The sequence below is a fragment of the Typopeltis vanoorti genome, chromosome 6 (genome assembly GCF_054136105.1).
Source record: "Typopeltis vanoorti isolate ZY-2024b chromosome 6, IOZ_Tvanoo_1.0, whole genome shotgun sequence".
Lineage (NCBI taxonomy): Eukaryota > Metazoa > Arthropoda > Arachnida > Uropygi > Thelyphonidae > Typopeltis > Typopeltis vanoorti.
In genome coordinates this window covers 44,611,689-44,625,298 of record NC_143554.1, presented here as the reverse complement: position 1 = coordinate 44,625,298, position 13,610 = coordinate 44,611,689, and the positions used below count along the sequence as shown (strand labels likewise).

The following is a 13,610-nucleotide window of genomic DNA, read 5'->3' as shown; positions in this document are numbered from 1 at the left end:
GGAAGCGTGTGAGATCATTATCAACCACCCCAATCTAAACAATAATCATGGTCTAAAAATCTCATACATATGGAAGGCATATAATCGTCCCACGAATCCTTCCTCTCTAAGAACAACTGCAGGGTGTCCCAAAATTCACGCAAGAAGTAATTTTGATAGAAAACATAGGTTTTTAATTAAAAATTGTAATTTCTTATTGATTCATAAAGTATACAGTATAGGGTTATGCATGGAATAGCATATCGGGTAAATGGCCTCCACGGCTTTGCTGGCACATACGCGCTCTTTTGTCAAAATTTTCCATGACCGTTTTGCATAAATGTGGCTGAATTTCGTTGATACAGTGCTCAATTTCCTCCTTCAAGGCATCTGTGGTCATGGGCTTGTTCGCATAAACCTTAGACTTCAAAAAATCCCAAAGAAAAAAATCCAACGGCGTTAAGTCACATGATCTGGGCGGCCAATTCTGATCACCAAAACGGGAAATTACACGACCAGGAAATGACTCATGCAGTAATTGAATTGTTTCTCGGGCTGTGTGGCATATGGCACCGTCTTGTTGAAACCACATGTCGTCCATATCCATATCTTGCAATTTAGGCACAAAAAACTGGATTATCATGTCGCGATAGCGAGCACCATTAACTGCTATTGCCTTACCAGCCGCATTTTCGAAGAAGAATGGACCGATGATGCCTCCAGCCCAAAATCCTCACCAAACAGTGACACATTGTGGATGCATTTGTTTCTCAACAATCACTCGCGGATTTTCTGAAACCCCAAATGCGACAATTTTGTCGATTAACGAAGCCATCAAGATGAAAATGAGCCTCATCGCTGAAGATGATTTTGTTCGAAAAATAAGCATCCACTTGTTGTTTCATAATCCATTCAACGAACTCTCTTCGCTGTGTGTGTGTGGTCAGTAGGCTTCAGTTCTTGAGTCAATTGAACTTTGTAAGCATAAAGATGCAAATCTTTCGTGAGAATACGCTGTAGAGAGCTTCTCGAAATGTCCAATTCAAGACCACGGTGCCGAATTGATGTTCCTGGACTCTCAGCAACACTCACGAACTGCTTCGATGTTTTCTGTTGAACGACTTGTTGAAGTACGGCCAGAGTGTATAAGATCACTAATTGATCCAGTTTCCCGGAATTTTTTAGTTAATCTTTTCAGTTGATGAAGTTAAATCACTATTCCAACCATATTTTGTACGAAAATTACGAACTGTAGCTGCCAAACCTTCATTATTTTTAAAATATTGCTCAACAATGAAAATGCGTTGTTCTTTCGTGTAGCGCTCCATTTTTAATAACCCTGAACTGTCAGTTGTCACGCTGTCTTTTTTTTTCTCGTTGGCAACACTTTACCGCACAAATGGCGCTAAATTTAAATTTTGCGTGAATTTTGGGACACCCTATATAAACAGGACTCTAGAAAATCCAGGATCCTAAATCTATAATGACAACTTTAATACTGAAAAAGGACATGTTGTATTTTTTTTTTTTTTTTAAATAAAAAAAATAACAATTGTAATAATAGAAATAGGACATCACTGTTACTGGAAGGAAAGCAAGAATGTTTATTCATGTAATCAAAAATTAAATTAGCTTGATGTAATTTTTTTTTTTTTCACTAGAGGTCATGCCAGTGAGTAACGTGATCAAGTCAATGTTTCTCTAGCTTACGGTTTGAAATGTAACACAGCTTGTATTATATATTTATGTATGCTCCAGATGATGACCTTGATATGAAGATCGAAACACTGGGATAATAAAAAAGAGTTATTCTAACACGGTTGTAGAATCCATAATTTCAAAAATGAACAAATATAGTGATTCTATAATTCCCAACTCAGCTATAATGTTCTAAAGCTGGAATATCTACTTCCCCTGCTCCAGAGATCAAACATGGAACTTTCTTAATAATACAAAAATGTTTCTTTCCTGATGATAATACATGAATATATATTTGCAGATTATATGATCATTTATCTAGAGAAATACGAGGGTGGTCTGAAAAGTTCTCATCCTCGACCATAGATGGCAACACTATCGGCAAGTTTTTTTCTAAGTTGGTACATCTGTCATAAGCATCCATGTGAAATTGCAAGTCATTCTATCAAGTAGTAGTTTGTTTTATACAGCTATCTGAAGCAAAAGTGTTGTCTGTATCACTTGAAGTGGATAAAATTGAGTATCGTGCGGTTATAAAATTCTTCGAAAAAGAAGGTTTAATGGCAAAAGAAATTCATTCGAAGTTTATAAAAGTTTATGGGCACTCTTCTCCTTCGCTTTCGACAATTAAGAAATGAGCTGTCGAGTTTAAACATGGCCATACCAGCCACGAAGATGATCCACGTGAAGGACGTCGAAAAAGTTTAACACCACCAGAAATCATTGATCAAGTGCACGATGTGGTATTGGATGACTGGCAAGTCAAAGTGTGTGAAATTGCTCAGGCTATAGGCATTCAAAAGAACGTGTAAGATATATTTTGCATGAAGGATTGCAAATGAAAAAGCTTTGTGCAAGATGGGTGAAGCGTTTGCTCACAGCAGATCAAAAACACACTCGCATGAAAATCTCTGAACAGTGCTTAGAGCGTTTTAAGAAAAAATACAACTGATTTTGTGCATCGATCTATTACTATAGATGAGAAGTTGGATTCACCATTACACAGCAAAATCCAAACATCGGTCAAAACAGTGGACAGAAGCCGGCTGTTCAACGCCAAAGAAGACAAAGGTCATGGAATCGGTGTTTTGGGATGCTAAAGGCATTTTGTTTATTAATTATCTTGAAAAGGGTATAACAATAACCGGGGAATATTATTCTGATCTTTTAACCAGACTAGACCAAAAAATTCGTGAGAAAAGACCTAGTTTGCAGAAGAAAATAATCATCTTTCATCAGGACAATGCACCTGCCCACAAAAGTGTTTTGGCAATGGAAAAATTAAGGGATCTGCACTATGAATTGTTGATACATTCACCCTATTCCCCAGATTTGACTCCCTCTGACTTCTATCTCTTCCCAAAACTAAAACTCTTCCTTGCTGGTCAGCGTTTTTCTTCGAATCAAGAGATGATTGCTGCTGTAGAGGAGTATTTTGCAGATCTTACTGAGAACCACTACAGGGATGGGATAATGGAGCTGGAGCACTGGAATAAATGTCTTGATTAGAATAAATCAAATTAGAATAATCTCCCTTAAGAATAAATAGTCTTAAGGGAGATTATGTTGAAAAATAAAAATAATTTTGAAATTATAAATTCGTTTTTTCATTGTTAGGCGGAGAACTTTTCAGACCACCCTCATAGAGTAATCACTGAAATATTCAAACAGTATTATATACAAGGCCATTTTCACTTTCAAAAATGATTTCTTCTTTGAACATGCTGGGATTCTGTAAATGGCTCAATGCCAGTCATATCGCATCAATATATACTGTTTGTAATGAAATTTAAATTCACCCACATCGATGGCAATGACATTTGCAATTTACATGTACTGTCAGAAACAATTCCTTATGCCACTGCAGGAAGTAATTATTAATATAACTCCAGTGTCAATTAGTATATTTATATTCAAAGGTCATCTTACAGGTGATATTTATCTGCAATTTCAGCAAGAGAAATTGCTGATACTGTTGTATATGATTATACATCACATCTTTAACTAGATGACACCATATGTACTTTCAAGTCAGTGATTTTCTCTTCTTATTATATATGATCATGTATTTTCATCTACACGACATCATATGCACTCCCAACATTCTACCATTTTCCCATGCAGCGAATTATATCTCAATGATTGTGTTTCCCTAGCTGGTGGAATGCATCATGGTGGTTCACAAAACTGGTCAATTTCTCTAGATATAAAGCTTTTGGATTTTTGTTTTGGGGTGGATGAAACTGCTGGAGTAACAAAAAAGTCGAAACAAGATTGTCATTCTTCAATTGCATTTTGGATTATGTAGTTTATACACCTTAATAAATAGATATAGGGTATGTTCTTCATACACAGGTGAGCTGCACTGGCTGAGTAATATTTCTGAGAATCTATTATAAACAAATTGTAAATTTCTTAATAAACACCTTACCAGGTATGCATCCACTTACTGTTATTTTTCACTACTGAGAATGCCATACACTTGTTTTATTTGTTTATTTTTTTTTTTTATCATGGCCATTCCACAGTTCCTGATGTTATGTACATTCTTCCTAACACCCTGTATGTGTGCAAGTTGCACATCATCTATAGGGCATTATGAAATGGCACCTAAAGGTGCTGTTTAATGGTGTAAGACATTAACTGTTCCATAAAACCTCCACCACGTAGATAGAATACATTATGCAGAAGTGTTGCCTATCCATCTGAATTCATCCCCTCTAAGAACTATGACTAAACAATTGAATTAGTATTATGAGAAATGGATCCAGACTGTTTCACTTTCCTCCACCACCAAACTTCACAAATGAAGTGATGCTCTCATGTATATGACATTTTCCAGACATCTACCACACCAGCTCATCCATCTCATTGGAAAATGATTCACAGTGTTAGAAATCACAGACTTCCAGAGATCTATCAGTTAGTTACAATGAACCAGCCACAATGCTTCATTCACCAATAGTTTGCATTTTTCATGGCTGATGTGTGGTTTATGTGCATCTCTATCTTCTGTAGAATGTGTGCAGCTTTTTAAGCAGTGTCCTACTGTTAACCAGAAACTATGAATTCTTTTAATGCTTATTTGACTGTTTCAGAACGCTGATATTTCAAAACAGTTTGATTCCTTGGTGTTGGCTTCTGGTGCATTTCTGGCTGAGGTGGAACTTAAATTTCTATCAATTCATGTTGCCTACAGATGAATTTAGATGAACTCTTTTACCAATGTCATGAAGTCAAAAGATTTTCATATGGCAATGGCAGTACGCAGTATAAAAAACATGATGAGAAGAATATATGTGTCATTATAAAACTGAGGATATCCCAAAATTATTTCAAAAGAGCATACACTGAAAGATTATTTAAAATGCCACACCCTCTGGATAGATTTAACGCATTCATCAGCAAATTAATTCCTATGAATCTAAAATCCTGAAGTGGCAAGTTAACAGCTATATATATATATACAGAGGGGGTCCTTGACCTACGTCGTCCTCGACATGCGTCGTTTCGACTTTACGGCGGTAATTCCATAAATAATTAAAAAAATAAATTTCAACTTGAAGCAGCACAACGTAAAATTCAAATGTCGTGGGCGAACTTGTTTGTGAGCGCGGCAGAAGAACATGCTGTTACGCGCCGTTTGTTTGGGAGAGGTAGCGTCACTTGGGTCCCAGCATACACTCTTTGGGTACCGCGTGGTTTGTTTACATCCACTCTCTCACTTTTGTGTTTCTGTTTTTTTAGTGGCTTTTTACCCTTCAATATGGCTACCAAACGTAAGGCAGACTCTTCCGATGGCAGTGTGTCAAAGAAAAGGAAAGCCATTACATTCGAAGTAAAATTAGACATTATTAAAAGGGCAAAAAAGGGAGAAACGCCAACGAACATCGGCCACGCGTTGAACTTAAGTCATACCACAGTCGGGACCATCAAGGATAAAGTTCGCATTCTTGAACATGTGAAAGGAATGGCGCCAATGAAATCGACTGTGATTACGAAAAAACGTAGTAGGCTCATGATTGAGTGGAAAGGCTTCTTGTTCCTTGGCTGGAAGACCACCATCAATGCCGTATCCCAATTAGCCTCATGTTAATTCAAGAAAAGGTGAAAAGATTGTTTGAGGCATTGAAAAGTGAAAAGGGGGGGGGGGAGAGTGCAGATGAAGAGTTTAATACTAGTAAAGGTTGGTTCATGCGGTTTAAGGCTCGGGGCAATTTACATAACCTTAAGGTGCAAGGTGAAGCTGCTAGTGGTGATGATAAAGCTTTCATTTTCCTATAGCCTAGTTCTGTTTCTTGATATATACGTATGACTTCAGGGTGTTTTAGGTTAGGTAAGTAACTTAGGCTATGGTAATTCCAACTTGCATCGAAAATCGCCTTACGTCGGTCCGTAGGAACGGATCTCCGACGTAACTCGAGGACCCCCTGTATGTGTGTGTGTGTGTGTGTACATATATACATGCTGGGGGGGCTCCCCACCCACCCCGGCACCTACGGCGCACAACTCCCCGAGTTCCGGGCTGGTAAGCCGGTTCTCCATTGCAATGGTCAAAAAATTGTTGTCTCATGAAGGCAAAGACATTGTTGGATGTGAAACGTTTCAAATTTCGGCTTATCAGCTTAACGCGGCTCAAAACAATGAAGAAACAAAAAACGTGACATAAAAACTTTTCAAAAATGTCGGCTTATCAGCTTAACTTGGCTCATAACAATGAAGAGACAAAAAACGTGATATAAAAACGTTTCAAATTTTGGCTTATCTTTTTATATATATGTGTGTGTGTGTGTGTGTGTGTGTGTGTGGTGAACTTTTTTAATTGTAGCATACAATCAATTATAATACTATCAGATTTTACCTCTTTGTTTTAGAAATGAAGTAAACAAAGTCAAACAATAAACTTATATATATATATTGAACAGAAAAATATTGGCATAATATGTACCTTGTAATGTATTTGGAACAAGGATCTGTGACATCATAGATTTCAGACTTATCACCATGATATGAAGAAGCTGGAATTCTTTAGTTGTCTGCAAAGCTAGCTGTTCATTGCTGAAAAGTTGAACACTGACATGAACTACTCTATTGGACAATGTCTCTGAATCTACAGCTTGTGAGAGCATCATGCTAATACGACTGTAGTGATGGACAAATGTTTGTGTAATAGCTTCCTAATAATAGTAAAAAAAATTCTAAATGCATATATAAAATAAAATCAAAGGAATTATAAAAGGCTACTTTAATTAAATACACAGTTAGCTTAATGCAATACTCAGAAAGTGTCATAACAGACGTGCAGGCCTTATAATTCAGAAATCTAGTCATATAAATAGTTCAGGAGAATGGAGCAGTGAGTTTCAAAGGTGGACGAGTATGGATACAACTTAAATTTCAAACTGGCAGTATCACAGAATAATTGTTCTAAAACTAGTTGATGGTATTCCCTAGTCAGTGATACCTGACAATTCCAAACTGTAAAGAGTTTAAATGTTTTCTTTCTTTATTTTTACTTATGTAATTAACATAATTTAATCTATGTATCAATGCTTCACTTACCTGAATAGGAAAATGCAGAGGCAATTTGCCCCCCCCCCAGCATATAAACAAAAAAATAAAATAAAATAAAATATTCAATAAACTACAAAAAGTTTTTTCCACTGCAATGGAAAGTATATTATGCTTGACAAAATATTATATTCTTGCTCTCAATCTTATTTTATCCAAGCATAAAAAAACAAAAATTTGCACATGAAAGTAGCTTGATAACATTTGTATATAGAGAGCAGATGATATCACACAAGGTTGCTCCTTGTATCCCATAATGCACAGCATATTCCCTTCTGAGGCATGTACAATACCTTTATGGTGAGTCAATATCAACGTGTTTCACCCTGTCAACAACTATTAAAGCACAAAAGAACTACAACTGCTCCAAGAATTTCAAGAAGTATCAAAACAGATCTCTGTTCTCTCTATCTACTCTGAGAAACTATATTTCTTGGTTCTCCTTAGCCTCCTGCTGAGGAGAACCAAGATTGCACCAACCTGCTGCCTTCCATGGTTATACAAACTCTGGATGATCTTTTGCAGTCTTATTAATAGGAGCTAAACATGCTGAATAGTGTTTATCACTTGATTTGTGTGACATCTTTCCAGAATTATAATAATAAAAGAAACCTGATGCTATGATAAGCTGGAGAGAAGAATAGTAGAAACTGTCCTCAATCTGGTCCATCTATTTAATATTAACCTTAGCTATAACCTATCTGAATGTCACTCTTTAGCTATCCAAGTCTGGCGTACACTAGATCACACCTGTGTGAATGTGCCCAACAATACTATGGCATCCAGAGCACCTTCAAATATCAGCAATGTGTTTGCAAGTTAATTTGTAGCTTGTTCCTTGTAATGCATATTTTTGTAATTCTCTTTTCATGTTATGAACCCAAAGTTGTGTGTGTGTGTGTGTGTGTGCGCGCGCGCGCGCGTGCGTGCACGCATGTTGAGGCTAAGTGCTTGGAGGCATGTTTGAGGTTTAATGGAATGTTTACAGTACTAGGAAATGATTAAAAACTCATTTTAATGCTTCCAATATTTCGTCTCAGTCACTGAGACAGGGATTACAAATAACTCTTGTAACGTGCACTCAAATACAACATAATACTAAGTGAAACACATGGGTGATTCTAAAGTCCTATCTAAGTGGTGTGTCCTCTTTGAGTATTTGTTGGTGGTCTACAATTCAAGGAGAACCGACCTACCAGTCCGGAACTTGGGGGGGGCAGACATCCCTTTCGACTTTTCAAAATTCGAGCCATCAGAATTCAAGGAGAACCGGCCTACCAGTCTGGAACTCATGGGGTTGGGCACCATAGGCGCCAGATCCCCCTTTCAAGTTTTCAAAATTCAATTCATCAGAATTCAAGGAGAACTGGCCTACCAGTCCAGCACTCGGGGGGGGGCAGCCCTCTAGTGTGTATGTATATATATAGTTCACATAGCAATCATACACATTGTCAAATATATATGTGTGTGTGTGTGTGTGTATGCGTGTCAAATATATATATAGTGCAATCACTCTTTATTTTACCAAAGCTTCAATTCAAGTACACCAACTCATCCAAAAGGGATTTTGAAAGGGCCAAAAGCAGGAAACTTGCAGCTGTCCAAATGCAAGTCATGCTTTCTGATCTCTTGCCAAAGCCATCATCCGTAACTTCTGATGTCCAACTCAGCTTCCATCGCTGTTATACCTGGATGGTTCTATAATCATCATCATCATTCACAAAGAAGGCCAACCTTCTAGCCTCTTGCTTTTCCTCTAATTCCTGAATGACCGACCTTGACAAATGCCCCACAACCATGCCAAGTACTCAGAATACATTCCCTTTGACCTTTCACCAAAAAGAAATCAGAAGCATTTTATGCATATTAGACAAAAAAAAAAATCTCATATGGATGACACTTCTCCAATGCCAATTCTATGTAGTTTTTTTTTATGCTTTCACATTCTACTAGTATCTATCGTGTAGCATGGAAATTAGCCCATGTACAACCTATTCTTAAGGAAGAAGACAAATTCTCGCCATCAAATTACTGTTCAATTTCTTTCAGCTCTGCTTCTCCAAAGTAATGGAGGAAACTTCACCATTCAACTCCTTTGTTACATTGAAGGAACTCAACTAATAAACAATATCATCAAACAATATGTCTACCCATCTCTGAACACATGCCATGGAAAATTTGGTGAGTCTCAGGTATTCACTCTTGATATCTCGAAGGCCTTTGAAAGGGTCTATTAAGTAAGCCGTGATTATTTGGTCTATCCTATGACTTCTACAGCTGTTTTCTCTTATGACTTCTTACTATCCTATGTCTATGCAACTAATGCTGGGATCCCACAGGGATATGTTCTCTTGCCCACTGTCTTCCTTCTATGCATCAATGACCTACTCCAGTTGACCACCAACCCAATACACAGTTTTGAGTAGCTAGCATACTACACTCCTCCTCTTCCTTCTCATTCAACAAACCATGTCACCCACAACAACTTCTACTATCTGAAATTCTGATTGAGCTGTGCAGGCTTGAGTGGGCAGGACACCGATCCTCGTCCTGATAAGGTCAATATACTCAAACCCAGGGAGGAGTCTGGTGCCATCCCCTTACCCAATCATGCTGGGGAGGCACCAGATATGACTCTTTTAAAGGATCACCATCTACAGAAGAGTGCAGCAGAGATGCATAACTCTTGTGTCTGCAGGTGCTGACTCAATTAAGATACCTTGATAATGGGATCAGCCTTTAGCCCGCCTAAAGTCTTCTTGTATTAATGGGCTATTGAAAGCCTATCCGCAGATAGGGGAAGAAGATAGTTCTAATTTCGCAATTCTGGACAACTGCAAGCTTGGGATGTTCCATCACTTAGATGGCTGATCCCAAGCTTGCAGTTGTCCAGAATCGCAAAATTAGAACTATCTTCTTCCCCTGTATTGGGTTGTATTAGAAATTAGAACTATCTTCTTCCCCTGTATTCCCTGTGTATTGGGTTGGTACCGAGATATATGTCCTACCAAGCACCAACTTGTGGTAAAAGCAAAGTAGGAGATAGTGGGAAAGGAGACAGTCTTTGCTGGGGCTTGAGAGGAGCTTTCCTCAAAGAAGCGATCCCAGCTTTTAGGATAGAAGGCCTTCCCTTTGGGGGAGAACATGATACCAAGGTATCTCCACTCTTCCAGGATGGTCAAAGCATGCAATGGCCTCCCGTGCAGGGAAAACTCAATAGTCTCGACCTTAAGCTTCTTGTCATGACCAGAGGAGACAAGAGCTAAAGAGCAGGACTTCGCTACATTAACAGAAAGGCCTCGAATAGAGAAAAAGTCAACTGCCTGGTCAAGGAGTTCCTGCAAACCTATCTTAGTAGAGGCTACTCTACTAAGATCGTCCGCAAAGGCCACAGCATTAAAAGAATGGTTCTGGACATCCAGCAATAGACAGCGCTCAAAAGAGAGCAGGAAGGGAGCTATCAAAGGCCTTTTAAAGGTCCAGCGACGGCATATATAGAGGCTTAAGGCGCCGTAAGGAATCAGAGAGAAGAGAAGAAAGAAGATATATATTCTCGGCACAGCCGTCCGAAGGAACAAAAGCTCTCTGTCTATAATCATGCTGTATATGTTGCTGAAGTCGTTTAACTAAGATTTTATGATAGAGTCTAAGTATCACAGGGGAGATGGTAATAGGTCTAAAGTCTGATGCACAGCTTGAAGTTTCTTTCTTCGGAATGAAGATAGTTATTGAAGTGCATAGGTATGGTGGGATTGCTTATTATTATTATTAAGAGATCCAGGGAGTCAGGGACTCATCAAAGGAGGCTACATGCACCAGCTATCATACTTATTTTTGAATTCATTCACACTGCCCAGAGTTGGAGATACCAGGCAGAAGCAGTAGCTTTGTTTGTTTGCTCTCACTGGGATAAAGGATTAAACTAAATTTATTATAGTCTAACCTAGTGAAAAATAAACTTTCAACATCTTTCTCCAAATCCAGAGTAAGTTAATAAAAAAGGTGGCAAACCTTTTGGCAACTCCTATAGGTAAAGATGACCTTGCTACTGCTTCTGCCTGGTATCTCCAACTCTGGGCCTGGCTCCCACTGAAGAGACCTCAATAAAGGTCGAAACTAGTCTGGGTAGTGGCCAATCCCTTATTGCATAACAGTATACATATCCACAAGGAGATGTGTCTTGCATTATGGGAGATACTGGGTTAGGAGTGTTGGTAGCTTGCTCCACCTTTGCTAAGAGTTGCCTGGGTGTTGCACTACTTACCCAGGTAAGATAGTACAACACTATATTCAGTCCTGAAGATATTTTCAGGTGCAAACTTTGTTCTCTCACTGGGATAAAGGATTAAACTAAATTTATTATAGTCTAACCTAGTGAAAAATAAACTTTCAACACTCTGTATCCATCATTGAAAAATAATATTTGCAATGATGGATACAGAGTGAATATCGGACAAATCTTTTATACCTGTATATATAATTATACCTTGACCTATTATATTTTTTATAATAGGATTATGCACTCATTGTCCTATAAACAAGTCTATAAATAAACATTAAAGAACCATTTGTTCTACAATGAACAGTGAAGAGCAAATTATCTCATTGTTTAAGGTTTAATACTGTCACCCTAATGTCAGAACATTGAAATAATTGTGTAAATAACAGGATGAGTTTAAAAATGAAAACCTAGATGTGAAAATTTCAACTGTACTCTTGTAAAGTGACTTTTGATGCATTATTTAATGCATTTTAATGCATTATTTTTTCATTTCAGTAAATTATAGAGACTATAACTGTGTTAGGAATAATTAATTAATTTCCTGACGTTTCAACTTTCATATTAAGGTCATCATCATCATCATCATCCATTACCAATCCACTGCTGGATGGCCTTTCCAAGATTACTTCAAAAACCGCCTGTCCAAGGCTCTCCTTCCCCATGTCGCTCCTTATAATCTGATGATATCATCAATCCATATGATTTAGGTCAGCTTCATGGTCGTTTTTCCCTTTCGTGGAACCCAATCCAGAACTTTTGTCCATCGTTGATCTTGTCTTCGAGCAATATGCCCAGCCTGTTGCCATTTCAGATGTTTCAATTTTCTTATAATATCAGAGACTTTGATTTGATTTCTTTCTTATCCACGTATTCCTTTTGTGATACCAAGCATACTTCTTTCCACACTAACGTGTTGTTCTTAAATTTTGAATTTCCTTTGCTTTAGTGTCCATGTTTCACAGCCATATGTCATATAGGAAGAATACATTAGTTAAAAACTTTTCTCTTCAAGCATAATGGGTTGGCTTTTGAATACTGAATGTAAGTTTCCAAATGCTTTCCACCCAAGCATTGTGCATCTTTTAATTTCGTCCATAATGTTTTGTTCCACTGATATCTGTTGTCCTAAGTATATGTAATGATCTACTTGTTTAATTTCATCATTATTGATTTTTATTATTTCTGGTTGGACATAGCCATTAAACATAACTTGGATCTTCTTTAGGTTTATCTTTAGGCCAGCTGTTTTGCTAGCCATTTGGAGTTCATGAATACGAGTCTGTAATTTATGCACAGTTGAAGTAAAGATAACTATGTCATCTGCATGCATAAATGGCTTAAATAGCTTCCATTTATCTTCGGGCCTTTACCTTCCTAATCAAGAAGTCTGAATATTTCTTCTAGGCACGCTGTGAATAATTTTGGAGATATTGTGTCACCCTGTCTTATACCTCTCTGTATTTCCACAGTAGAGATGTTTTCATTGAAATGAATTGTCCACGCAGTTAGTGCACGCAAAGCCTAGTCGCTTTGCGCTTGCCTGGGGAAGGAGTGTCCTAGTTTTGATTCCCGTCAACGACGTGAGGAGCTCAAGGATCTTCCTCAGCCATAGCCAAGTTAGCCAGTCTTGGGCATGGACAGCAGAGCTTTTTCCGGCAGTTTATCTTGTTTTTCATCCCGCAAGCAGGAAAACCAGTCCGAGGACACACACATGGATTACAGTCAGGAATACTGACCAAGCCACAGGTCTGATTCATCAGCCTATGCCGGTTCTGGAGCACGGATAAAATTTGGGGGGACTAGATGGTACCGTGAACTCTGTAAAAAGGGGGAACGCTGTATCATCACACAGAATTTAATTTATTTATTTATTGAAATGCTGCTGTGGCAATGGTGTATGCTAATTTGATGGTCCTGATGTATGGCTCCTCCACTTGTTGGTTTCGTAATGCTTTACGTATTGCACAAGTTTTTACTGAATCAAAGGCTTTCTCATAATCAATAAAACCAAGACATAATGGTAACTGATATTCGTTATACCTTTCGATAATCTGTTGTACAACTTGAATATGGTCCACTG

The 13,610-nt window shown here is 37.9% G+C and overlaps 1 protein-coding gene across 2 annotated transcripts in view; it reads right to left on the bottom strand.

Moving 5' to 3' along the window:
• Nucleotides 1-13,610, bottom strand: part of Ubr3 (Ubr3 ubiquitin ligase) — a 542,232-nt gene that overhangs the window by 394,117 nt on the left and 134,505 nt on the right. For both annotated transcript variants that reach the window (XM_090394146.1, XM_090394147.1), the window contains exon 7: nt 6,626-6,854. In XM_090394146.1, the coding sequence (XP_090250272.1) occupies nt 6,626-6,854 (229 nt within the window). The remainder of the gene's footprint in view (nt 1-6,625; nt 6,855-13,610) is intronic.